Source organism: Galeopterus variegatus, unplaced genomic scaffold (genome assembly GCF_000696425.1).
Source record: "Galeopterus variegatus unplaced genomic scaffold, G_variegatus-3.0.2 Scaffold3081, whole genome shotgun sequence".
NCBI classification, from domain to species: domain Eukaryota; kingdom Metazoa; phylum Chordata; class Mammalia; order Dermoptera; family Cynocephalidae; genus Galeopterus; species Galeopterus variegatus.
This window is the reverse complement of record NW_007729192.1, coordinates 15,948-43,146: the sequence shown is the minus strand read 5'-3', so window position 1 is coordinate 43,146 and position 27,199 is coordinate 15,948. Positions and strand designations below refer to the sequence as shown.

The window sequence follows — 27,199 nt, the reverse complement described above, 5'->3', positions numbered from 1 at the left end:
GCTTCCCGTTTCCCACCATAGGCCCTATAGGGCACCTGCCTGAATTTGCATGAGCTTATCTAATCCCTAGAGCAGAACCTCCAGGAGAGCCAATATTATTCCCATTGGATAGATGGAGAAACTGAGGTCTAGAGAGAGGAAGCATCCTTCCTTATCTGGCCCCATCTGACTTCCCAGGCTCATCTTGTGCCTCACCCTTTGTCACTCTCTGTGTCCCAGACCCTCTGGGAGCGCCGCCGCGCTCCCAAGCGGCGCACTCTCCAGTGCGCCACCGGGCCGGCCCCTCTTCCTCTCTTTTAAATTTAACTTTTTATTTTGAAATAATTACAGATTCACAAGAAGTTGCAATCAATAGTACAGAATGTTCCATGTACCCTTCACCCTGTTTCCTCCAGTGGTGACATCTTATGTAACTATAGTACAGTATCAAAGTCATCTCTGCTGTCCTTTGTTGCTCAAATGCCCATGTCCCTCCTCACCTACAGACCGTGACCCCTACCATTCCCTTGGCCAGGCACACTCTTCCCGCTCCCTCCCGTGTTTGCCCTTTTTGCCTGGATAATTCTTTATCATCCCTCAGCTCTTGGTACAAGGAGACTTCCTGAGGGAAGCCTTCCCTGACCATCGTGCCCCCAGGTGGGTCACACCCTCCTACTGTAACACCTTAGCAATGTGCTGACTCCCCAACTTGCTGCAGTTTGTGTTTCTTCTGGTGATTCATGTCCATCTCCCCTGCAACACTCGAGTGTCTTGCTCCACAGGAGCAGGTCTGTCTGTTTCTGCTCTCCATTGTATGTATATTCAGGGTCTGGTATACAGTGTTGGGCACATAGTAGGTGCTCATAAATATTTGCTGGCTGAGTGGATACAGGAAACAGGGCCTCACAGAAACAGAGCCAGGATTAGAACCCAGAGACCCTGCCTTCCGATCATAGCTCTGTCTGCTGCACCTGCCATCTCTGCCTGGTCAGTCTGGGTTGGTGGAGAGGGAAGGAGTTATGTCTCTGATTCTCCAGTGTCTCATCTAGGTTTGGGCAGGGGGTGAGGACAGTGAAAGAAATGCCTTCTGTTGCCATTTCCGCCTCAGCAAGCCCAGCCAGGGCATGCCAGGCCTAATGAGGACCACATGATGTGGGCCAGGATCAAATGGGACAGTGCAATTAGTATATCCTTAATCAGGACCATCCTTGGAAGGAAACTCACGCTACAGTGGATGCTGAGGCCTCCCAGGAAACTTGCAGAGATCTTAGATTTCACTGAGTGAAATCCCAGATCTCCACCTGGGTGATGCGGCCATGAGTTGGGAAGGGACTATCTATGGACCTTGGGCAAATCCCTGCCCTCTTTGGGTCTCTAGCAGACTCCCTGCACCTGCCCCCCAGAGAACCATCCATTGCTACCACTGTGACCTCCCTGCATTGCTGTCTCCAACAGGGTGATCGTGGCATGATGGGACCCCCAGGTGTGCCTGGACCCAAGGGGTCGATGGTAAGGAGTAAGTCTGCATCCTCTTGCCCTCTCCTGTCACAGCCTCAGGTGACAGCTTTGCTGTCCTCTGCCTGCCTCTGCATACCCAAGACATTCAAGATGACCAGCTCCTTCTCCCTCTGGGAGGCCTGGCTGCTGCCTGTGGCCCTGGGCTGGGGCTGAGCTGGCCAAGGTGGGACTGAAGGAGGAAGAGGCATCCTCCCCAGCTGACTCCTGCTTTGTCTTCTCTCTCTTGGTAGGGTCATCCTGGAATGCCAGGTGGTATTGGGACCCCCGGAGAGCCTGGACCCCCGGTGAGCAAAGCCCTCATGTTCCCTGAGCTCAAACCCACTATCAAATAAGGGTAAGGTGTCCAGGCCTCAGAATCAGACAGAACTGGGATCGAATCCTAGCTCTGCCACTTCTTGGCTATATTCCTGGGACAGATCATTTAACTTCTCTGAGCCTAAATTTTGCTCATCTGAAAAACAGATAATATAATCATGGTCATGACAGTGTGATCATGTGGGTTAAATGAAACTGCGGGGCTGATGTTCATTACATAGTGATGTTCGTTACTTGCAAGCATCTTGGTCATAGCAGCATGACTGCTTTGTGCATTCACTTATTCATTCAGTAAATTCTGTGTAATATGTGCCGGGCAGCTCCAGGAGCTAGGGGTGCTGCAGTGCACAAGTCAGAAAGCAGGCCCTGCCCTTTGGATCTTATATTCTGCTGTGGACGGCGGGACAGAGAAAATCCAATAAGTAAGTGATGCTGCTATGGAGGAAGCAGCAAGAAGATGGGAAATACTTGGGACAAATGAGGCTGAGGGTCAGAGCCAAAAGACCCAGGGGTCTTGGGCTTCTTGTGATGACTGAGGAAACAGAACTATCCCTGAGGATCTCATGGCCAAGAATGGCGGGAGAGGTTGGGAGGGCTGGATTCAAGGGCCCTTTCCACTCCTGCAGAGTGATGTGGAGAGGGGAGGGGCTGCTGTCATTTGGAGCAGGTGGAGCTTGCTTCAGGTCCCTCTGCTTCTGCTGATGGTGATGGAGACTGGGAAAGGGCACTCACTTCGGCCACGGCCGGGGCTCAGGGCTGGGAGTCCATTCCAGGGTGGGCTTCAGGCAGATGGAAAGAGTACAGGGGGTGGAGTACCAATCCAGGCCCAGACCCTGAGACAGAGCTAGGGAATGATGAGTTCAGGTTGCTCAGGTCCCTGTAAAACTCAGACTGGGGAGCTCCCTGGAATCTGATGAGGGAGAGCTCAGGAGCCTCTGGTGGTTTGAACTCAAGGGAACCCACACAGACCAGTTCTCTGTGCTGATTAGGGAAGCAAGACCAGCTCAGTTTCCAGACTTTTTCATGTACCTACTGTGTGCTGGCCATATGCTCAACCCTGGTGGTGCAAAAATGGTAAGAAATAGGTCCTACTCTTAAAATTCTTACTGTCTAGTGGGAATATCAAGTATAGAAATTGTGTCAGTCATTAACAGAACTTTATGGAGCACTACTATGTGCCAGGCAACACTAGGTGCTGAGAAGGGATAGGGAGGGACTAGTCCAAGGACGAGAAGCCTGGACACCAGTAACCATCATCCAGAGAAGAAGGTGCCGAGCACCAGATGACTGTGTCCATCCCCACAATTCTTTCTAATGAGGTGGAAAGTTCTCACGGTGCAGAGCAGGCATCAGAAGCCACCACTGGGCTCCCAATGACTTGTGAGGGTTTTTTGCCTTGTTCATGAGGAGGAAAAGCCACATCTGGCCTGGGGCTGGAAGGGCTGGTGACGTGGAAGCGGAAGTGTTGAGGGTAGAAGCAGGAGGTCAGAGGACCAACATCCTGGTGGGTGGGGCTAGCATGGCAGGCCGGGGCACCCAGCTCGAGATCCAAGGGTCCAGCCCCCCAGACCAAAGTGTTTGGAGATGGAGTGACTAGAGACCATCAGCGTGGGAGGTGTCCAGGGTAGGGCCAAAGCCCATCACCAAACTCTACCTCCTGTGGCCCTGGACCTCAGCCTCCCTGGGCCTCAGTCTCCCCATCTGTCCAGTGGGAGGAGGAAAGCCTGGAAAGGAGTCACTGGGACAAGGTGGAAGGTCAGTGGAAGATGAGAAAATGTGGGGACATCCAGGCCAGCACATGGAGAAAGGTGCGGGCCTCCTCTGAATCCCTTGACCCCCTGGCTCCTGTTACCTCCCCCCCCCAACCCCATTTCCTCAGTCCTTCCCTCTGTTCAATGGGTTGGCTCAGGCTTAGTGAAACCAGAGAGTCACTTGCTGCTTTCAGATCCCAAGATTGCCATTAACCCTCCCCTGCTACAGTATGGGGTCCTCCCTCGGATCCCTTGGGGATCCTTCTGGCCAGCCAGCTGCTGCCCTTATTGCTGCTGGAGAAGTTGTAGCACAAACGCCCGCAAAACTGACTTCAGAACCAGACACTCGGGAGTCAAATCCTGTGTCCTCCACTTACTAGCTGTGTGATTGTTGGCAACATTTATAGTTCCTCTGAGCCTCAGTTTCTTCATCTACAAGTCAGCATAACACAGCCTTCATTATGAGATTGTCATGAGAAAAAAATGGTATAGTGCATGCTGTAGCGCTTAGCAAACTACCTGCATGTACTGAGTGCTTAATGAATGGCAATAACTATTTGTCAGATAATTACCACTATTTTTAGTAAGACATTAAAGTGACATTTCTGCGGATACTGTTCACATCTGTTGCCATTTTCCCACTTTTTCAATCACTTTAACATCCATTTCTCCTGATGTAGTCCATTGAGGTCAGTTAAGATAATTATCCCATTATCGTGGGGGGGGCACTGGAAAGGCTGTGGCCCCTGCCCAGGGTCATCCAGTGACCAGAACTGGGTCTAGCGTCCGGTTCTGACCTCCTCTCCCTTTCCGAGGGCTGGTAGCTACCTTTTACTGAGGATTTTCCTTGTTATTTCGAGAGGTAGGGACTCCTCTTGTTCCCATTTTATAGATGATGAGACTGAGGCCCAAAGAGTCTAAGTAACCTGCCTAAGGCAGCACAGTTAGTAAGTGGCAGAGCCGGGATTTGAACCCGGGCTCCCTGGTGCTACAGCCTGTTCTGTGAAGGACTCTACTCACTGTCTCTACGTAGCGACTTGGCTCCCGAAATTTCCCAGAGGCAAATTGCATGCCTTCTGAGATTTGAGGTCACTCCATAAAACAGTCCATTCTCACCCAGTCTTTGTGTTCTCCACCAGCCGGGAGTCGGAGCTGCTTTTTTACTGGGCCAAGCCAGGGTCCACGCCCTGCTTGCTCGGCTAACGGGGCCAGGCTGGGACGCAGCCCCTCACATCAGCCCCTCAGCAGCAGCTGTCAGAGGGTCTGCCGGTGGCTGTGGCTGTGTTTGCACCCCTCAAGGCCATGAGGGGAGATAAAGGGGGGGCAGCAAAACTTTGTCCCAAGGCCCAAAACAGAGCTGGGCCTCTCTGGCGTTTGGAGAGGGGACGAGGCTGTCTCTTCCGTGTAGGAGGAGCACGCCCTGTCTGAGAGTCACTGCGGAGCAGAGCTGGGAGGCTCCTGTGGCTGTCACAGGGGTCCTGGCTGGAGGTTGGGCTGAAGTCGCTGCTTGATGTCCATCACGCTGGGCCTAGACATTACGCAGTGAGGCAGCCTGCTTCCGCTCCGACTTCTTTCTCTCCCTGCCCACCCTTCTGCCCTCTTCATCTGTTCATGTGTTCCTTGGTCATTGCACAGATTCCTGAGTACTTGTCTTATGCCCGTGCTGGGCCAGGTGCAGAGAATTCAAAGAACAAAACCTGCCCCGGTGTCTTTCCTCTCTCCCCATCTCTCTTTTATTCCTCTTTCTGTCATTCCTCCATCAGACCAAGGTAACTGAGCATCTTCTTTGACCAGGCCCTGTCCCTTCTCTGGGCCCCCCCTCGCCCCTCTCCTCCCCCCCTTCTGCTTTTTCTTGCTCCTCTCCCCTGTCTTGCTTCCCAGGCTCACCTCAGGGCTGGGTTCCAGGTTCTTCCTCCGCCTCCCCCGAGCTCTTTCTGCCACTGCTTCTCCCAGTGGCTGGGTGCCCGGTCCGTGAGTGTGGAGCTGCTGGGGCCGAGGCAGGGGCAGCTCCTGAGCCGCGCCTGTCTGAGGGCTGTGGCCTTCACGCTCTGCCCCCCACGCTCCCAGCCCCCAATGTACTGTCACTCCCTAAAAAGGAGGCTTCTCCAAGCCCTTTCTCTTCCCCACAGGGTCCTCCAGGATCTCGAGGCCCACCAGGCATGAGGGGAGCAAAGGGACGCCGGGTAAGTGGGCTGTAGCTCCCGGGGGCTGACACTGGTGGGGAGGGGAACACTTGCGGCAGGGCTACCAGTCACTGACCTCTCCCCAGCTCTGAGATCTGGGACTTTTGTGGCACTTGGCAGGGATCCAGGCTCACCCCGGGCCTGGCTCTGAGTGTGGGAGCCCCACCTATCTTTCCAGCCCATTTCTGAGCACCAGGCCTTGCCATTCAGTGGCAAGGGTACCAGTGCTTTGTTCATTCATTCGTTCAAGTCCCATTTATTTAGCACCTACTGTGTGCCACACACACAGTAGTTGGAGTTTCTGCAGATACGGTGAACAGAACAGGCATGACCCCTGCCCGCCCTTGTGACTCAATCAGTAGTTCAAACAGACAACTTGGCAGACCTGGACAATGGAGTGCAGGGTCGTCAGCACAGGGGTGGGAGAGGCACAGGCAGCGTGGGAGCCATAGGAGGCACCACAGCTGGCAGGGCTCCAAGGGAGGCTTTTAGGAGAGGGAGATGGCTGGTTCCAGGCAGAGGGACCAGCAGGGGGATAGCCCTAAGGTGAGAGGAGTGTGGTATGTTTAGGGACCCTGGGGTCAGCAGAAGGATGGGGAGAGGGATGGGGCTGAGACTTAGCAGACACCATGCCTTAAAAGCAGGGCCTTAAAAGCCACAGCTAGGCCTATGGGCTATGCTGCAAAGGTAGTGGGGAGCCACAGAGGGTTTTAAACAAGGGCTGGCCTGAATGGAGTAGGCAGGAGTAATCACCAGCCCTTACGCTGTGCCAGGTACCGTCTGTCATGTGCATTAACTTGTTTAGTTCTCAACATTACCCTGCCAGGTAGGTGCTATTCTTATTCCCACTTACAGTTGAGGAAACAGAGGCACAGAGAGGTTAAGTCACTCACCTCAGGTTGCACAGTCAGCAAGTGGCAGAGCTGGGATTTGAACCCAGAGAATCTGGCTCTTTTGCCTACTGGACTCAGCCTTATTTTCAAGCATGCAGGAAGGTTGATGGAATGGTCTCCTGCTGCCAACTAGTGTACAGGTGCTGGGCCTTGCGGCCTTGTTGTCAAGAGGGAATGCAATGGTACAGGTAGAGCAGGCAGTCCAGGCAGCCCAGGCCTGATAGCTGAGCTCCACACAGGGGATCTCTGATTATTATTCTCTTCTTGGCTGGATTTCAAGTGGTTTTAAAATTTCCCCTGAACCAGATGGCCTGAGCAGCCGGCCTGGGAGAGGGGAGATTAAGAGGCATTCCTCTGGCGCAGCAGGGCCCCTCCCAGTGCCCAAGTTCTCTGGGCCTCCTCAAGTGGGCCGAGGCCCAAAGGCAGCCGGGTTCTATTCCGATCCTGTGCACGTTCCCTCCTGCCCCAGGAAGCCGGATTAGCTGGAGGGTGAGCTGTGTCGGCCCAGGCCCCAGCCCTGCCCCAGATGCAAGGCTCAGGCCCTCCTCGACTCACTGGGCTGCCCCCGACCATCTCCGCCACCCCTTCTCAGCAGTGGCTTGAAGAATGTATCTCCTGCTTGAGGAAACTCAGGCTCCCAACCACATCAAAGTCTCCACAGCTGGGAGAGGAGCATCGGGAAAACGAGCCCCTCTCTCCACTGGGTTTGGCAGGAATGCAAAACCCAGGAGATGCGTCCCCTGGGTCCCTGCCTAGCAGGCCACCCTTGGCCATTTCCCAGATGGGGTAACTGAGAGTCCCTGTGAAACAGCTCAATTCCAGGCAAGTCCTTTTCAGCTCCTGGCTTGCCCTGTGCCCTTAGCAAGGCCCTGCTGCTCTTTGGGCCTCAGTTTCCCCACATGTGCCATGGGGAATGGGCTTGGAGGTCTGCAAGGCCCTGTCTGCATTCCTGCCCATGTGTAGGATGGGCCCTGCTGCCTACCCCATCCCCCATCCAAGAAGGATGAGCACTGAGGGTTTGAGGTCCAGGGCAGGGTGGGGTTCCGGAACCTCTGCTGACAGGGTGGGGCTGCTGACTGGGACCTTGGTCCACCGGCCCCAGTCAAAAGAATGGGGCTCTCAGCTCAGACAGGTATAGAGGTCTCAGTCTCCCCACTTACCAGCTGTGAGACCTCAGGCCAGTTTCTGAACCTCTCTGAGCGTTTTTTTCTGATCTGCTCAGGCGGGCAGCTTTAATTCCTCCTTCCAAGGGGACTGTGGGGATTCTGAGATTCAGGCACCTAAGGCTGAACTCTGCTGTGTGTGTGGGGGTCAGAGCTCAGCAGACCTGGCCTCCGATCCTGGCTCCTGCTCTTGGACCATGAGCAACTGACTTCCCCTCTCTGAGCCTCCTCTGGTTGTTCCACTGTAAAATGGGTCAGCAACAGGGCCCACCTGGTGTGATGGCACTAGGACTCGATCATTTAACGAGCGCCTTGAACATGGTAAGCGCCTGATAGGGCAGCAGTGAGTCGTAGTATGTGCTGAACATGTGTTTCCTCCCTCTCGTTCATCCATCCCTTTTTCCCAAGAGCTCTGATTGGCCACATTTTATGTCCTGGGCAGGGAGGGGCTCCTGCCTGACCCCAGGCCTGGCTGGAGGGCAGCCCCAGCCGTGACTGCAAACATCTTCCTCCAACATCTTCCTCGGGGACTGGATGCAAAAGAGCAGACATGCGGCTCTGATAGAAACCTGCCCTTGTTCAATTGGAGAAGGAAGGGGCAGGGCTAGAGGACCCACAGGACGAGGCCCAGAGTGGCCCAGAGCAAGGGTCAGCATGTGTAGCAGCCCTCGCTCCTCCCCCTGTGCAGTGGAGCTGGGGAGACGGTGGCTGGTGGTCCCACTGCCTCCCCCTTCCTACAGGTAGGAAAGGCTGGTCCTATTTCCCCCAAGCCAGCTTCTTTCTGGGCTCTCTAGTGCTGTCCTGGCCTAGCAGGTTCTTCCAGATAAGAAGGATTTTAGACATTGTTTTCTCCAACACCTGCCTGAGTGTGCACCCTTCCTGGTAGGCTCCTCTAGGCTCTGACGTGCTCACCCCCTGTGATGGGGAGCTCACTCTCATTCTGATAAATAGTGGAGGTAGTGGTGGAAAAATAGTCATCTGGCTGACTTCGGTTCAAATTCTGACCCCTCTGTTTACTAGCTGTGTGACCACAGGCAAGTTCGCCTCTGTTCTGAGCCCGTTCCCTTATTTGTAAAGTGAGGATGATAGCTTTCACTATTATTGCTGCTGCTGCTGTTGTCACCATGATTGTTAGACCACATAATCTTTCTCCCAGAAAGGTTTTGATCCTAGCGTAAACTGGGTGCTGTGTCGTTCAGGCCAAGCCCTCGACATCTCTGAACCTCCGCTCCACTCCTGGAGCTATCCCTTTCTGGGAAGTTTCTGTCTCAGCTGGAGACAGGGCCCAGGGGCCAGAAGCCATATCTCAGGAGCACCCAGGTGCCTACCCATCAGCTCAGCCTCTGTCCTGACCTCCTGTGACCTGGCTGCCTCCACCTTCTGTGTCCATGAATCGGGACGTGAAGTCTAATGCATGGCTTCACAGTGTCCATGTGTCCTGAGATTGAGGTGCTGTTGTGGGCTGTAGTGTGGAATTAAAGCATCGGGAGCTCCAGGCAACTGGCATTTCCACTTTTTCTGGCTTAATTGTTCATTGAAAATTTCCTTGTTTGATTTTTAAATGATTTTTTCCTCATTTTATTTTCTCCTTCCTCATCCTGCCCCCGCCTAGACACTTCCCCAGCTCCCTTCATCTGAGGCAGTATTGCAGGCTAGTCCCCTGGGCTCCCAGGCTGGGGTGGGCCAGCCTCCTTCACAGGACACTTTCTCCCCTCAACTTGGGCCTCTTCCAACCCCCTACAGAACAAACATCACTCTGTTCTCCATGGGCCTTTTCCAGGAGACCCCATCCCATCTGTGTCTCTGTGGGAGTCCCCAAGGAGGGAACACATTGGGTGGGACCCTGGAGTGGATACCAACTGCTAATGTGTTAAGGGATCTCGGACAAGTCACTTCCCTTGGCTGGGCCTCCCCCTTCCTATCTGTGCAGTCGGGGGAGAGGTGCACTGCACATGCCCCCAGGCCCTCCCAATAGTCCAGGATGAAGACTCCTGTCTCAGGGGTCAGACTTAAGCTCAGGGCTCCAGGGAGCAGCAGCCTGACTCCTGCTCGTGGGTGCACACCCCGCCCTGTTCCAGTCTCTCCTCATGTTGGCTCTTCCTCTGTGATCCGGCCCAGGTTAGCTGGCACATCCGGCTGGAGAGAGGCTGCTCCATGCAGCTGGCCATGTGCAGACCCTCCCCAGGTCCTTCTCTGGCAGCTTCCCCCAAGGGCTGTAGTTCAAACACCTGTTTCCGCCCCACGTGTGCTCTGGGAAGAGCGTGTGGCCACAGAGTCTGAAGGCCCGGGGTGGGGACTTGACCATGTGTCTCTGCTCTGGCCCTCAGTCTCATTGTTTGGGAAATGGGTTGGCTGGGTGACCCCCAAGGTCTCTTTAAACAGGGTTGTTCCCGCACCTCCCTTTTTCGGGAAGGGTGGTGCCTCTAGTTGTGTTCACTGTGTGTGCCTTCTCTGCAGAGCTAGCTCAGCAGGCACGTTGCACAAGGGTGACCTACCTCATGCGGGAAGGAGAAGAGGAGGGAGTCCCAGGATGGAGCAGGGAGAAGCCCCAGGCTCTGGGCAGCCCCGCCCTTCTGGTTCTCAGCCCAAGGGAGACCCCTGCTGTCCACTGTGCTAGTCCCTTTTTCTATTCCAGGGCCCCCGAGGACCAGACGGACCAGCTGGGGAGCAGGGGTCCAGGGGCCCGAAGGTACTGACCCCCATACCCTTGCTCAAACCTTCTCCCATGGGTCGGGAACCCAAGCACCAAAGCTTACCCCTCCCTTAGCACCAGGCCCCTTTGGGATGGCAGGAAGTCCCGAGACACTGCAGGGCACATTTCCAAGAGCTCATCCCATCCACTTTCCCTGGTCCCCCTGCAAGATCAGAGCAAGAGAAAGCAAGAGAGAGAAGAAATCACACACGCTCTCTGGCCCCTTCCTGGGACTCCCAGCCCCACCAGATCCCCTGTGGGCTGAGACTGCCTTTGGCAGCCCCACTGGTAGGAAAGGATCCTTGGTTCTTGACCCAGAGCTCCTGGTGACTATAGCGAGCCATTCCCCTTGCTGGGCCTCAGTTTCCCCACCTGCACAACGAGGAGGGGGATGAATGCTGTGATCTCACAAGTCCTTTCCATCTCCATGGGGTGGGGACAGGTCCCTTCTTGGTAAAGGGTCCTCCCCAGCACCCTCTCCCACTGTCGTGCTCTGCTTCCTGTAGGGCCCTCCAGGACCGCAGGGCAGACCGGGCCGGCCTGGACAGCAGGTATGTCAGGCCAAGGCCAAGCAGGCCGGCCGCCAGGCCCCCTCCCGCTCCCTGCCTTGTGACATGTGCCTCTAATGACCCCCACGTGTGCTTCCAGGGCGCAGCTGGTGAGCGAGGCCACGTGGGCCTGCGAGGCTTTCCCGTAAGTAGTACCAGCTCTGGAAATTCTCTATGTGTAGCTTTGGGGTCAGGGAAGATATTAGCCATTTTAACCAAGGTCCCATCCTTCTGTGGAAACCCCCAAGGTTCTAGAAGCCCACCCCCTTCACTGAAGACCCTCCAGCATGTCCCCTGACCCTGTGCCTCAGCCTGCTCATCTGTTATATGGCAGAGGGTAGTGGAGGACCCTAATACTCGGTGATGGATTGCCTGAGGGAACAGGGATAGGCAGGGTGGGACAGGCCATGGACTTAGGTCACCTTTGTCTTGTCTCTGCAGGGCATCCCAGGTCCCTCAGGTCCCCCAGGCACCAAGGGCCTCTCAGGAGAACCGGTAAGCACCCTGTCCCTCCTCTTTTGTGTCTCTGCACCTGGCAGGCTGGTCTCAGTTGGGTCAGCTGCTTGGAGGTGTGGGCTAGGGGGCTGGACAAGGAGGAGGTTGGAGAGGGACAGTGCCAGGCTCTGCCACTCTGATGGACCAGGCCTTGGGGTGGTGGTGGCAGCGCTGGCCCAGGAGCTCTGGGTTTGAGTCTCAGCTTACCTTCCAGCCTGTTTTCTTGCCAGTAAAATGGGGGCAGTTGTCTCCATCTTGCCCTTCTGTGGAGAAGATGAAATGAGGAACTGTCCAGAAGGTGCTTAGCACAGTGAAAGGTGTAAGGAAGCAAGGAGGGAGGGAAGGAGGGAGGGAAGATTAGAAGAAACTCACAAGCTGGCTGGGGGCTGCAGAGTCCACGTGGCTGGAGTGGAGAGAGGATGACCTCAGAGAGGGTAGCAGGAGGAGCCATGGCGAGTGTGCTCTTTATCCCAAGGGCAATAGGGAGCCATTGAAGGTTGTGAAACAGGAGGTGACCTGATCATCTTGCCATTCAGACAGTGCAGGTAGCAGGAGGAGCCATGGCGAGTGTGCTCTTTATCCCAAGGGCAACAGGGAGCCATTGAAGGTTGTGAAACAGGAGGTGACCTGATCATCTTGCCATTCAGACAGTGCCCATGGAAGGATGGGTTTGGGGCACAGCCTGGGTGTCAGGGGGCCCCATGAGGAGGCTGCAGAGAGTGGTGCTTCTGGAGATGGCAAGGAGAGGACAGAGTCCTAGGGGTTGAGGGGGAAGGATCCTTGGGTGGGAGAGGGGGAGAACAGGGGGTCCCCCTGTACCCCAGGACCAGTGCTGCATTACCACCTCTTGAGGCCCAAGGAGTCGCCCTTTTGAACAATGGGCTGGCCGGGGCAGGGGTGGCTGTGGCTGGGGGTTTCCAGAGGTGGATCCAAGGTGGAAGCGCATTCTAGGCAGAGGGGACAGTGAGCAGGCTGCAAGAGCTGGAAGGTTTCTAAGCAGGGGAGGGCCCCGCTGGACTTTGGGCAGATGAGTAGGAGAGTGTGCAGATGGATTGGCAGGGACACAATGGAGGCCACTGGTGGGATGGAGCTGCAGATACCAGGCCCCTTGGTGAGGCCGGGTGGGCTGGGGGTGGGCTGCAGAGTCCCAGCTTGTGTGGGTTCTCTCCCTTACCTACTTCTCCAGGCTGTATTGTCAAGCCTCAGAGCCCAAAGTGGGCCCGGCCTGGTTTCTCCCAATTGTCTGTTTGTCTGTCTGTCTTCCAGGGCCCTCAGGGACCCCAGGGGCCAATTGGCCCCCCAGGAGAGATGGGACCCAAGGTGAGTGCTAAGGGACCCTCTTGGTCCCACAATGCTGCTGGGGGTGTATCAACCCCTGCCAGCCCTGCTCCGGGGGCCCCTGTCTGTTGTTCCCTGTCCTGGCCCAGGGAGATGCTCATGTCCTGTGTACTGCAGAGTTGAAGGGTAAACTCCCTGGCAGAGAGGCAGATCCATGCCAGTGACATAGGGTGAGGAGCTGGGCTCCCAGTCTCAGGAGCATTGGGTGGGACGCAGTGGTGGCAGGATCCTCCCATACAGGATGTTGGCGGTGCCTCTTTTGACACCACTGGAAAAAGCAATGCTCTACAGTCCTGACCTTGCTGGGACCTCACCCCAGCACAGGGGTTTGACCATCAATGCAGCCCTCTGAGGGTCATACAGAGGGGAGCTTGGAAGGGGCCTCACACCTCCCTGCCTCAGCCAGGGGAGAAAACTGAGCCTCGGGGTTTATGCAAGCGCTGCAAGCACACGTGATGCTCTCAGGACCCCTTCCCGCCCTCATCATGCTGGCTTGGCTGAGGAGAATCACTTGGCCTTGAGCACAGCATCCATTGGCTTCCTCCCCTGTTGTTATGTGAATCATGAAATTTTCCTCCCTGTGCTTGCCAAGGGGCTCCTAATGTGGTAAACCACATTCGTGGGGAGGGAGAGGCTCTAGCAGCCTCGGGGTAGTCCCGAGGCTGAGCCAGCCTGGGCCCAAACATCTTCCTCTTCCTAGTTCCAGCTCCAAGCTCCAAGAAGGTGCAGCCTGCTCCCAGTCTGTGTCTCTCATGCTGTGTGACCTCGGGCACATCTCTTGCCCTCTCTGGGCCTCAGTTATTCCCTCACAACCAGAGGCCAGGCCTTGCTCTAGGAGAGACCAATGGCATTTTCTTACAGGGGCCACCAGGTGCAGTGGGAGAACCGGGCCTTCCTGGAGATGCTGGGATGAAGGTGAGGCAGGATGAAAGAAGAGGAAAATGACCTGTTGAAATGAGCTCTCAGCTGGTGGCATGTCCTCCTCACAGAAGAGAAACAGGCCCTTCTTGTGCCTGGGATAATGGGTTCTCTGTGCTCCTGGCTGGGAGCAGGGCCTGGCCATGGCCACAGTAGAGTGCCCAGCCGGCCCGGAGCCCCCACGCCTGCCCCCTGCCCCCTGCCCATCACTGTTTTCTCTGGCACCTGCCGCTGCATCCATGCTGGGACAGCGGTACCTCCCAGCCTCGTGTGATACCATCTGCATTTCAGCGCTAGTGCCCCTCATTACCTGCCACGAAACAGGCACCCATTGATGTCTGGGCTCTGGGGAGAGCACCCTCCCACTCTGCTGTTGGAAGAGAACCCTGCTGCCATGCAGGTCCTGGGGCCCACGAGCCATGCTGGCCTGGCCCGCCCGAGGACACTGTTGAGGCAGGGCTTTGAGCAGCTGACAGGGGCTGTGGGACTTGGGGCAGACCACACCCCTCTGAGTTCCCCTGCCATTCAAAGAGGGAGTTGGATGAGGCCTGGGACTATCAGAGTTGGTTTAGTTCCAGAATCCTTTGCTTAAACAACAATGAAGAAAACCACGCCATGTATAAGAAGTGGGATTGTTCCAGTTGGGACGGGACGGGGGGCTCAGAGCTCTGCCTCCTCCTTGTGTCCCCAGATGCCAGCAGGGAACATAGCTTGGAAATCCCCGGATGAGAAAGACCTTTTGGGGGGTGGGTGACCCTCTGGCTCATTTAGGGCTTCTTCCTCGTTTGGGTTTCTTTGCAAGTGAGAGTAAAGGAGGTGTTGAGTCACAGAGTTGCTGTCCCTGCCTCTGGTGCTCCTGGAGCAAAACTCCCCAAGTGTGGATCTGGAATCTGTCACTTATTTGCCTCTTTAGAGCTTGGGCTAGTTACCGATCCCCTTGGTGCCTCAGTTTCTTCATCTCTAAAGGAAGAAGCACTTTCCTTGCTGGGTGGTTGCGCAAGTGAAATGCAGTTGTATAAAGAAGTACTTAGAGCAGTGCTGTGCAGTGTTACCATGGTGGTGGTGGTGGTCCAGGCAGTCCCTCTGCCCTGGCATGGGAGAACCCATGGCCAAGGCTCTGGTTGGTGTTTTACAATTTCCCTTAGGTCCTTGGGACCTTCCCCAGCTACCCGCACCCCCCCCCATCAAGTCAGAGCTAGTGGGCACAGGAAGGGTGGTGAGGGCAGGGGCTGGCCCTTCCCCCATGGAATGGTTGTGTTTGGTTTCTTCTAGGGTGACCTTGGGCCCCTGGGCACCCCTGGGGAGCAGGGCCTCATTGGGCAGCGGGTAAGTTAAAGCAAATTCGTTGTCCCTGGGTGTTTGGGTGCTGGGGGGAGTTTCCTCAACTGCAGAAACAGACCATGAACCTCTACAGCCTTGTGCAGTGTCTTTTGATAAGCCAGCATTTCCACAATGTGGAGAAAAGCGTTCTGTGGTCAAAATGTTTGGGACCCACGGCATGCTCGGTGTTTCCTCTTACACAGTTTAACAGTAGCATTTTCAAGGCTCTGAGAAGGCCTGAGGTCAAGAAATTGGTTTATTTTGGGTTAATCAGGCCCTCCAGACTTATTTGAGCACCAAGCACTTTACTGAAAAACATGCTGTCCTCAAAATCTGCTCCCTGGAAGGTTGTCTTCCCCTTTTCCACAAGAAACCTGCAAAGTTTATCTTGCTCTAAGCAGCCCTGTGTCCACCTCTTTATACTCTGTGCCTGGTTTCTTAGACCCCTGCCTGAATGTGAACCTTTAGTGCACTGTGAGGATACAGAACAGGCCCCCTCTAGCACCTTCCCAGCAGAGAAAGTGGAGCCCAAGAGTGACAAGGAGTTAGTGTGGGTCTCAGTTCATGGGGGCACCAGGCCACCAATCCCAGTTTATCTTGCTCTAAGCAGCCCTGTGTCCACCTCTTTATACTCTGTGCCTGGTTTCTTAGGCCCCTGCCTGAATGTGAACCTTTAGTGCACTGTGAGGATACAGAACAGGCCCCCTCTAGCACCTTCCCAGCAGAGAAAGTGGAGCTCAAGAGTGACAAGGAGTTAGTGTGGGTCTCAGTTCATGGGGGCACCAGGCCACCAATCCCAGTCCCCTCATTTCTCGTCTTTCCTTTTTTCCAATGCCTAATGCTACTCATGGCCCAAAGTTTTCAGATAGCTCACAAATGAAGTAAGACAGAATGAAAAGGGATTGCCACAGGGCGAGAGAGGATGAGTGTGGAGCTGGGAGCACTGAGATGGCAAATCTTTTGTGCCCACTAAGATTGATCAGCAGAGTCTTAGAGGGCTGTGTTAAGAAGGATCCTGAGGCTCCATCGAGGCTCAGTAGAAAAGTCAATGACAGGAACTCATGGGTTGCCCCCTGTGTGTCAGGCACTTTTCCCAGGGCACGGGGAATGCAGCCATGAGTAAGGGGAGGCCTGCTACATGGAGCTTCTGCTTCAGTGGACTGATTAGTGACGTCTGCCACGGGTACAAGTGGAGCAGAGTCTACACACCTGTCACATCTTTGCTATCCCAGCATCTGATGATCCCTGAACTGCTGTGAATCCTAGATGCAGAGAGAGACTCAAACTTAATTTGCAGCCATTTAGAGAACTGAAGAGTCCAGGGGCATCTCTGGAGCTGGCACGACAAGCAGGGAAGCTGGCTGAGGGTCAGACAGGGACTCACGGTTCTTACTGTCATCCCCAACCTGCTGGCAAGTAAGACGGAGGGCTGGCTTCACTTTGCTCATCTGAGAAATGGGATTCCACCAAGGAGTTCCATGGGGGCCCACTCCAATTCCAGTAACAGTATCTCAAGTGGCTGCCATTTGTGGGGTGCTCACTGTGCCTCACAGCAACCCTTGAAGAAGTGGTACCAGCCGCATTTTTCAGATGAGAAAATAGATGCCCATGAGGATGAAGTAGTTTGCTTGTGGCCAAACAGCCAGGGTTTAACCTGGGAAGCTGGTAGTGGCATTGAGGTCTGTCTGATGTCAAAGCCTGTTCTTAACCATTAGGCAGCACTGCCTCCCCAGCCCAACCAGTTAACCTGGACACAGTGTCCAGGACATCTCTGTGATAAGCACTTTCTGACTCGTGACCTCATGTAGCCCCCACCCCACCCCTCTGCAGATAGAACAGTCTGTGGCCGGGGGTCTTCTCCCCCTTTCTGAAGAGCTAAGGGTAGGGCTGTAACCCTCACCCTAACCCTAACACTGCTGCTCATTCATTAGTTCAGCCACTAGTGCAGCCACTGGCTGCTGTGTACCCTCTGTGTGCCAGGGCCTCCAGGGTCTACTGTCTGGAGATCTGGGGGTTGGAGTCCAGCTCCTTGGAGGGGGGAGGAAGGAAAAGCACACTGGGGTGCCCTCTCCAGTAATGTCTCCTTGTCTTTCCTCACCACCTTTCCAGGGAGAGCCAGGCCTTGAGGGTGACAGTGGCCCTGCGGGGCCTGATGGGCTGAAGGTAAGAGCTCTCTGGGGCAAAGTCTGTGGAGGAGGATGTTTTGCAGGGCCCTGCCCCTCACCTCTGCCCCACTGCCCCCATCCGAGACCTCGGTTTCCTCCCAGAAACACCGTGTTCCCATAAGTCTCAGCGATCAGACCCCTGGCTCCCATAGAGAGGAGGGTCAGCAATGTCTAGCAGCCACCTCCCACCCTGCCCACTGGGCTGCCTGCTCAGGAGGGACTGGGGGCCATGACCACCTTCCAGTGCTCCCTGCTGCTCTTCTTAAAACATCAGCTCCTCTTGGCTAAGTGTGGTTCCTGAGCACCCACTCTATGCCAGGTCTGGAGCCAGGGGCTTTGATATCTATCATCTTCCAAACATACTGAAACATCAGGAAAATAATAGTCACCACCAATGACTGATAAGCCACTATTTAGGGAGGACTAGTCACACATGTACCAGGTACTACACTAAGCCTTTTATAGGGATCACCTCCATCAATGCTACAAGGTAAGTTCTGTCTTTAGAGGAGGAAACTGAGATTTAGACATGTAAAGCAACTTGCCTGAGGAAACATGGCTAGTAATCAGCACATCTAGGACTCAAATCTGGGCCTGTCTGGCTCTAAAGTCCTGGCTTGCTCTGCAGCACCATACACAGAAGGTGAAAAGACCGAGGCCCATAGGGAGGCAGAAATGTTTCCATCCAGAGTCTACGGCTGTGAGTGGAGGAGCCGAAATTCAAACTCATGGCTCACAGCTCCCAAAGCCTGTTGGCCTGACTTGGCCCTGCTGCTCTCTATTCTCCGGTCAGCCACAAATGCTGGAACCATAAAGAGGCACTGGGGCTCACCTGAACTGTGGACAAACATCACTCTCTGACTTACCTGTCCTACCTCCAGCCCAGGCCTGTCCCTGGCCCCATAAGTGGGCTTTTCCCAGGGCTGACCGGTCACACTGTGCAAGTAGGTTCCCCAGCCCAGAGGGCCCCGAATGCCACATTGTGGGGTCCCCTCTGTCACCCACCTACTCTCCGTGTGACCTCAGATAAGCAGCCCTCTTCTCAGGGCCTTGATTTCCCCATCCCCAGACCTCCACCCCCACCACCGCTTCTCCACAGTTACCCTGCTTCCTGGTCTCCAGGGTGACTTGACAGGTGCCTGCTGGCTGAGCATGTTTTTCTTGCAAGGACAAGGGTGCCCCCTGTCTGTCATCCATCTGGCTTCTCTTGCCCCCAACCCTGCTGCACCCCAGGGTACAGTAAATGTCCCAGCCAGGAGACCAGGAGCATTGGCAGCTCCTCTAGGCCGTTTGCCAGGTGCCCGCTACACTGTGTGGCGATGCTGATGAACGTTATGGCTGAGGCTCTGTACGTTTACGGGGTGCCGAGCACCACCTGCCTTAAAAGCTTTATGTGAATGAAAACATTTAATCCTCCCAGCAACTCTCTCAGCTACATTACCATCCCCATTTCACAGATGAGGAAACTAAGGCATGATGAAAAGGCCTCCTCACCCCACTTCTGGGTGGCCACCTTTCTGCTACTTGGAATCTTTGCTGAGGTGGGATGGGAGGGGCTCCTCCTGGCTTGGGGGCCCCACACAGTCTTTCTTCCTCCACTTTTCACAGCTTCTTCATCCTGGCTTCACCCTCTTTTACTCCCTCCAAAGCTAATTCTACCCTGGTCCTTGGACCCCAGTAGTCACTCAGATGCCCGGCATCTTTCCTGGTCCTTGCGTGAATCCCATCTCTGTTTTCTTTATGGTGTTTGTCCAGAAATCACCTTCATGCTGGAAACTCCCTCTTCCTTGGGTGTGCAGAGCACTTTATACAGTGTTTTTATGCCCTTTATCTCTCCGCTGGTGGTGTCGATGAATAATAGTTCACCTTTAGCCAGTGCTCATGTGCCAGACTCTGTGCTAAGCTATTTAGATGGTTTATCTCTTTTAATCCTCACAGCAATCCTTTGATCCTTACTTTACAAATGAGGAAACTTTCCCAGGGTCACAGCTACTGAGTGGTGGCAGCAAGATTTGAATTTAGGCAGGAAAGCCCCAGGGATGGGGGAGATATTATCCCCTGAGCAGAGAACCTTGGAATTAGAAGGAGCCAGAACCCTGGGTTCTCACCCATGCTCTACTACTGACTTATTGTGTGGTGTTAAGGAATCTCCACCCCTTTCTAGGCCTCAGTTTACCTATCTGTAAATTGAGAGGGTTGAGCTAGGCAACTTGTAAGGCTTTTCTGAGCACTGGCAGATGTCCGATGATTCTGGGATTCTCCAGGAACTTCCAAAACCCATTCTGCCTGGAATTCACAAGGACACCTCCCCAGCTATGTGGAACCCAGGCTGTGTGGGTCTGGGTGGTCCCTGGTTCCTGGTTACATGCAGGGCCCAGGTTAGGCCCCTTTGCTGAAAACAAGCCCAGCCTCCTGGAACAGGCTGCCTGCCTCTGAGAGGTAGGAGAGCAGATGGCCAGGGATGACAAACCAGAAGCGGAATCTTGGAGCCAGGAAAATCTGCAAAAGAGTCATCTGGGCCAACCCCCTGTCCCCATGCCAGGCTGTGCTTGGAATGTGAGAATCTCAGTGGGAGTGGACCTCGGAAACTAACCTGGCGTCCAGATCTGCTCTGCACTGGCTCCTGCATCGGCTTGGAGTCTCCCTCCCCATCGTGTCATCTCTAGGTCTCTGTTGGAAAATCCCTCCTACTTGCCCCTGCCCCCCCACCTGGCGACTGAGCCAGAAACTGCCCCAGCAACGCCCCCATACCAGCCTCCCGTACCCGCAGCCCAGGCCCCAGCAGGACCAGCCTGCAGGGATGAGTTTTCTGCAATCGCCTTCCTGAGCCTCTCTTCTCGGCCAAGCCAAGCCCCAGGCTCCAGCGTCATGCCCTCAGAACCCTGCTCTCTCTCCTCTGGATGCACATCCCTTTATCAGTGTCCCTTGTAGAGCATGGCGCAGCGACACAAAACTGCCACAGGCGCACTCTGCTTTCCCAAGCCTGCTCCCCTCGCCTATCTCTTCCTTGTTCCTGTGACTTCATTCCCTTTCCCATGGGCTTCTCTGAACAGTCACAGCTGAGCCACGTGCAGACTGGCCACCGGCCCACTAGGCCTGCCAACCCCGAAGGGGATGGCCTTCGGATGGACGCTGCCTGTCCCCTGCAGCCACGCCCATGCTGCACCCCTCATGCCCACTCTGCTCACCATGCCACTCTCTCCAGGAACATGTGAAGGTGGCAGTGATAAGATAAGGAGAGCTCAGAGATGTACTGGGGGTTTGTCTGAAAACCCTCTGCAAAGCTGGTGCTTGCAGAGAACTATAAGCCTGTGCCTTCGGCTCACAAAGCCTTGTGAGCAGTTGCCTTTCCAAGGAGATCATGTCAGGTTCCCCAAGCCACTGAAGTCCTGAAAGACCCTGGTTATGCACCCCCCTACTAACGAGGGGTATCCTCGGGCTCCTGCTTGTCAGGAGCTGGCCAGGCGTCTAAGTGCCTGCTTCAAATCCCAACTCCACCGCTAGCAAGTTGTGGGACTTTGGGCTGGATAACTCAGCCCTGCCTCAGTTTCCTCATCTGCAAAATGGGACAAAAGGAGTATTTACCTCCGAAGGGTGTGTGAAGATTGTCAGTTCGTACATGTAAAGGGCCAGAATTCAGTCCAGTGTGATGACTGCTGTGTAAGTGTTCGCTGCCATGCACTTGACGGACAAAGTATTCTACAGCCAGAGAGAGTGACAGCCATGCACCCTGGGCAGCCACGGGACAGTGTGCTCATAGTGGAGCGACACAATGCAACTAAACGTGGGAACGCGCTCTCCTGTTGGGTTGGGCCGTTACAGCTTAGTTTACTGCTAACTAGCTTCGTGGCCTTGGAGCGGTTGCTTCGCTGCTCTGAGCCTGGTACCTAGTGATCAAAACTACCTATTATTTATTGTTTTTATTGTACACTCTTGTTGTGTATTGTACGCTGACAGTGCAACTCAGAAAAATGGAAAGAGTTGGTTCTGAGAGCAGAATTGGGTGAATTTTTTTCCTTCATAAATTTTTTTTTTCAGCTCATAACTCTTGTCCTCCCAACATGTCTAAGTTGGGGAGAGGTTGCCCTGGTCTGTCAAACCTGACCCCTTCCTGTGAACTCCGTGGGGTGTGTGTGGTCAGGGTCCTGGCTTCTCTCTGAGCTTCTCACCCACCCAACCCTAGGCCCAGGCAAGGACACATGGAAACCACCGTGTCTGGGATGTTTCCTGTGCCCACCAGGTCATGCCAGCCCAATCCTTCAGGAAGCTCAGGGGACTGTCGGGGGATTCCAGAGCTGGTTGGCTGTGGACTTCCACATGGAACCCTGAGGTTTGGGGCCTCCAATGGGCTTGGTGATTAATTTTTTCTATCTCCCCTCCTCATGCCTTCCCAACCCAGGGGGACAGGGGTGACCCAGGGCCTGATGGAGAACATGGCGAGAAAGGCCAGGAAGGACTGAAGGGTGAGGATGGTCCCCCTGGTCCCCCAGGCATCACTGGCATCCGGGTGAGTATGTGGCTGGGTGTGGTACTTGGGGCGCCTGGTACAATGAACACTCAGGCCTGTCCAGGTTACTGGATGGGAGGTCTTTTGGCAGCAGCCCACTATGTGGTCTTCTGCCAAGGTCTTTCCTCCACCTGGGAGTTTGCCAGAGAACCAATCTGACCACATGCCTGCCTTGCTTAACCCTCTCATGGCTCCCAAGTGTCCTCAGAACAACATTAGTTCCCCTTAGCCTGGCTGACCTGCCCTGCATAAACCTGGCCCCTGCTGACCTTGTGCTATCGTCCAACCCCCATAAGCAGCCCCACTGAACATTTCTCAGTTCCTTGGACAAGCCGTGGCTCTCACGTCTGTGCCTTTCACGTGCTCTTATCTCTGTGCAGGACACTCTCTCTTCCTCGCTCCCCTATCACCTGCTTAACTCCTATGTGGCCTTCAGCTATCATCACAGGCCTCCCCTAGTCCAGAAAGCCATGCAGGGGCATGCATAGCCCCCAGTGTATTTCTTGGCCCCACGAAGGCCAAGACCTTGTCTGGTTTACATTTATGTCTTTAACGCCCAGCCAGTGTCTGGCACATAGGAGGTGACCAAACTCTGTTGATTAAAAAGATAGCCAGAGAAGCTCTGCTCTTCCACCCTCGCAGAAATTTATTTAGTCAGTCCACAAATGCTCATGAGCATCTTCCCCGGGCTGGGTCCCTTGAGTTGGAAGAGGTGAATCAGAGAACATCCCTGCTCTTGAGGATGTAGAAAGGAATTACACTGTTTCAATGTGTTTAGACAACATGCCCAGTGCTTTCCAGAGTGTTCCTTTTTTGATGCTGATAACAACTCCTGGAGACTCAGAAAATCAGAGAGGTAAAGGAACTTTTCCAGGCTCACACAGTTAAGAAATGGCGGAGCTTGAATTTGAACTCAGGCCTGCTTGACTGTACACATTATTGGCTCTCTGCTCTGGCAAGGTTGAAATCCAGGGCGCTGGTGTGGGACTCTGGAGGTGAGGTGGGGAAGCAGGTAGAAGCCTGACTTTAGAGTGTCTCCAACATTAGACTGATGATTTGGGACTCGACCTTGTAGTGGAGGCCATGGTAGGTTTCCACAGTTGAGTGTGTGTGACCTGGGAGTGCTGGCAGCTCCTGAAGACTCAGAAAATCAGAGAGGTAAAGGAACTTTTCCAGGCTCACACAGTTAAGAAATGGCAGAGCTTGAATTTGAACTCAGGCCTGCTTGACTGTACACATTATTGGCTCTCTGCTCTGGCAAGGTTGAAATCCAGGGCGTTGGTGTGGGACTCTGGGCGTGAGGTGGGGAAGCAGGTAGAAGCCTGACTTTAGAGTGTCTCCAACATTAGACTGATGATTTGGGACTAGACCTTGTAGTGGAGGCCATGGTAGGTTTCCACAGTTGAGTGTGTGTGACCTGGGAGTGCTGGGCCAATTCAATTGAACTGCTTGAGATCAGTGGATTAAGTGGCTTTGCAGACAGCCATCCAAATGTACCAGCCTGTTGGCATCCACCTAGAGCCAACCAGGTGGTGAGAACTTGCGCTTCTGCTGCAGCCCAGTCTCCCTGGGCTGTATATGTCTCGCTCTTCATCCCGTAAGTGGAGAGATTTATGTTGTCACCTAAGCACAGCAGCCCAGTTTTATTTGGGACTGCTCTTGACATTCTTTTTCCCTCCTGGAGTGTTTACATGACTAACCTAGGGCAGATCCAAATTAGCCTGCAACAAACTGTGGTTGTGGGAAAATATTTGTTTCCTAAAAATAGAACTGAGTGCTAATCCCCCTTAACAGCTGCAACAGAATGAGCTCACCAAACAATCGGAGAAGAATACAAGGCACTCGGTCAGACACACCGTGCCAGGAGGCTTCCCCTGGGCTTGACTCAGCGGTGGGGAAATGGGCCAGGGGGAATTTAGCAAGAGGGGCACTGGCCCCAATTCTCCAGCAGTAACTAGCTGTGTGATCTTTCACTCGCCCCTCGCCCTTTCTGGTCTAGCCTTTGGTATGATGAAGGATTTGGAAGGAATGTGTGTTAAGATCACTTTGAGCTCCAATGGATGTTCTAGGGACCCTTTTTTAGTGAGTACTACAACTGCGGAATGGGCAGCAACATGTGGCAGAAATAATTTTGGAGCCAAGAGTCCAGAGGTTAACCTGAGTTTCTGGCTCAAGCAACCCACTCTCTGTGTGACATTGAGCAAATCACTGTCCCTTTCATCTTGGTTTTCTCGTCTATAAAGAGCAAATGAAACTTTGGATAGAAAAGCACTTTACAAAATAAACCAGAAGTATAAAAGATTATCTTTATAAATTTAAAGGAAGAAATGACTAAAAGCTGGTGCTGGTGCTGGTGCTGGTGCTGGTGGTGATGGATGTGTGGCTAGGGCTGGTCGTGTAAGCAACAGTGGTGGTGGTAGTGGTGTTGGCGTTGATGGTGATGGTGTTGGTGATGATGGTGGTGTTGATGTTGATAGTGGGTGGTGATGATAATGGCAATGGTGATGGTAGTGGTGGTGATGATGGTGGTGATGATGATAGTGGTGGTGGTGATGGTGGCAGTGATGATAGTAGTGGTGGTGGTGATAATGGTGGTGGTGGTGGTGGCAGTCGTGGGGATTGTGTTAGTGGCTGTGATGGTGTTGAAGGTGGTGGTGGTGATGGCGACAGTGACGGGGCTGTGATAGTGTCTGTGATGATGGTGATGATGATGGTGGTGATGGTGGTGACGATGGTGATGGTGGTGGTGGTGATGGTGATGATGGTGGTGATGATGGTGATGGTGGTGGTGATGGTGGTAATGGTGGTGGTGATGGTGATGATGATGGTGATGGTGGTGGTGGTGGTGATGATGATGGTGATGATGGTGTTGATGGTGATGATGATGGTGATGATGGTGGTGACGATGGTGATGGTGGTGGTGGTGATGGTGATGATGGTGATGATGATGGTGATGGTGGTGGTGATGATGGTGATGGTGGTGGTGATGGTGATAATGGTGGTGGTGGTGGTGATGATGATGGTGATGATGGTGGTGGTCATGGTGATGGTGATGGTGGTGATGGTAGCAGTGGTGGGGGTTGTGATAGTGGTTGTGATGGTGATGATGGTGGTGGTGGTGGTGGTGGCAGTTGTAGGTGTTATGATAGTGGCTGTGATGATGGTGATGGTGATGATGATGGTGGTGCTGGTGATGCTAATGGTGATGGTGGTGTTGAAGGTGGTGGTAGTGATGGCGGCAGTGATGGGGGTTGTGATAGTGACTGTGATGGTGGTGATGATGATGGTGATGAGGATGGTGATGATGGTGGTGATGGTGGTGATGATGATGATGGCAGTAGGGGTGGTAATGGTGGCAGCAGTGGCTGTGGTTGTGATAGTGGTCGTGGTGATGGTGATGTGTTTGTTGTTGTTGTGGGTAGCAGTGTTAACGTCAGTATTTTGCCTTCCCTCCCAATTCTCATATGCCAGGACTGGAAGGAGAGTCACTGGGGCCAGCTTCTGTGTGTGAGGGGNTGGTGATGGCGACAGTGACGGGGCTGTGATAGTGTCTGTGATGATGGTGATGATGATGGTGATGGTGGTGGTGGTGGTGATGATGATGGTGATGGTGGTGGTGATGGTGATGATGGTGGTGATGATGGTGGTGGTGATGGTGGTGGTGGTGGTGATGGTGGTGGTCATGGTGATGGTGATGGTGGTGATGGTAGCAGTGGTGGGGGTTGTGATAGTGGTTGTGATGGTGATGATGGTGGTGGTGGTGGTGGTGGCAGTCGTAGGTGTTACGATAGTGGCTGTGATGATGGTGATGGTGATGATGATGGTGGTGCTGGTGATGCTAATGGTGATGGTGGTGATGGTGGTAATGGTGGTGGTGATGGTGATGATGGTGTTGATGGTGATGATGATGGTGATGATGATGGTGGTGATGGTGGTGACGATGGTGATGGTGGTGGTGGTGATGGTGATGATGGTGTTGATGGTGATGATGATGGTGGTGATGGTGGTGGTGATGGTGGTGATGATGATGATGGCAGTAGGGGTGGTAATGGTGGCAGCAGTGGCTGTGGTTGTGATAGTGGTCGTGGTGATGGTGATGTGTTTGTTGTTGTTGTGGGTAGCAGTGTTAACGTCAGTATTTTGCCTTCCCTCCCAATTCTCATATGCCAGGACTGGAAGGAGAGTCACTGGGGCCAGCTTCTGTGTGTGAGGGGTGATGGAGGCAGTGAGGGGCCTGTATTTGAGTCTCTTTTGCATCATGGCTGCAGGACAAATACCTCCCACTCCCTACCCTGGAAACAGTCAAGTGTTTAAAAATAGAATTTTATGAGCCATCAGGGCCTTTCCAGAAATGCATCTATATGGCTGGGGCCCAGCACAAGTCTTCATTCCAGCCCCACACCCCACCCTACTGGATGCTCCAGCCCTTACTCAGGGTTTCCCACCATGGGGATGCTCTCAGTGGGAGACAGCACAGCAGAACAAGTGGTGCCCTGTCATGGGGCAGTCCCAAGCTCCCCTCTCCCTGCCCTTATGCCGAATGCCTAGGTCCTGACTCATTTCTTTGACAAGGGATCAGCCAGCCATTGCGATTACCTCAGTCCACGGCAAATTCTACCAACCACTGTGTCATGATCTCACTATTGCCCGACCAGGACCAGCCTGGGACAGGGTGCCCCAGAAACAGGATCCATGTCTCACTTCTAACCTGTCTGTGTGGCTTGCCCACAGACGGTGCCTTTATCTCACTGAGACTCAGTTTCTTTAGCTCTAAAGTGGGATAAATAATCCATTCCACCCAACACTGGTGAGAATTGAATGAGAATTTATACAGAGCATGGACACAGAGCCTGGCCTATGGTTAAGGCCATGAGGATTGTGAATATTTTATTACTGGAGAAGCAAGAGACCTGAGATAGCCTAGCGCTGTCCAATAGAAACAGAATAGAAGCCACGTATGCAATTTAAAATTTTGTAGTATTTAAAATGTGATTTTACATTTTAAAAGGGTTAAAAAAGGTGAAATTAATTTTAATAATGTATTTTATTTAGCCCAATATATCCAAAATATCATTTCAGTATGTAATCAATATAAAAAAATCATTGAGATATTTTGCATTCTCCTTTTTGTACTACGTCTTTGAAATCCAGTGTGTGTTTAACACTCACTGCACATCGCAATTTAGATGTAAATTTTCACTGGAAATACTTGATCTGTATTTAGATTTCATAAAACTTACAGTTGACAAAGTAGATTCATATACCCAAGCTGCTCCAAACATAAAGGTTTTCCAGTAACTGAATTGGGTGTCAGCTTTTAGATTTAATTTTTTTTTTTTTTTTGTCTTTTTGTCTTTTTCCGTGTCCGGCAACGGATCGCAACCCTCAGTGTCGCCCCCGTACCGGACCGGGGA

The 27,199-nt window shown here is 53.6% G+C and overlaps 1 protein-coding gene across 1 annotated transcript in view; it reads left to right on the top strand.

Annotated features, from left to right (window-relative positions):
* The window catches only part of COL27A1 (collagen, type XXVII, alpha 1), a gene marked incomplete at its 3' end in the record, with an annotated part of 129,804 nt that overhangs the window by 87,400 nt on the left and 15,205 nt on the right, over positions 1 to 27,199 (top strand). Inside the window, exons 28-39 of the mRNA XM_008583912.1 lie at positions 1,435 to 1,488; positions 1,728 to 1,781; positions 5,693 to 5,746; positions 10,438 to 10,491; positions 11,001 to 11,045; positions 11,143 to 11,187; positions 11,484 to 11,537; positions 12,804 to 12,857; positions 13,737 to 13,790; positions 15,066 to 15,119; positions 17,223 to 17,276; positions 21,678 to 21,785. Of these exons, the coding sequence (XP_008582134.1) occupies positions 1,435 to 1,488; positions 1,728 to 1,781; positions 5,693 to 5,746; positions 10,438 to 10,491; positions 11,001 to 11,045; positions 11,143 to 11,187; positions 11,484 to 11,537; positions 12,804 to 12,857; positions 13,737 to 13,790; positions 15,066 to 15,119; positions 17,223 to 17,276; positions 21,678 to 21,785 (684 nt within the window). The remainder of the gene's footprint in view (positions 1 to 1,434; positions 1,489 to 1,727; positions 1,782 to 5,692; positions 5,747 to 10,437; positions 10,492 to 11,000; positions 11,046 to 11,142; positions 11,188 to 11,483; positions 11,538 to 12,803; positions 12,858 to 13,736; positions 13,791 to 15,065; positions 15,120 to 17,222; positions 17,277 to 21,677; positions 21,786 to 27,199) is intronic.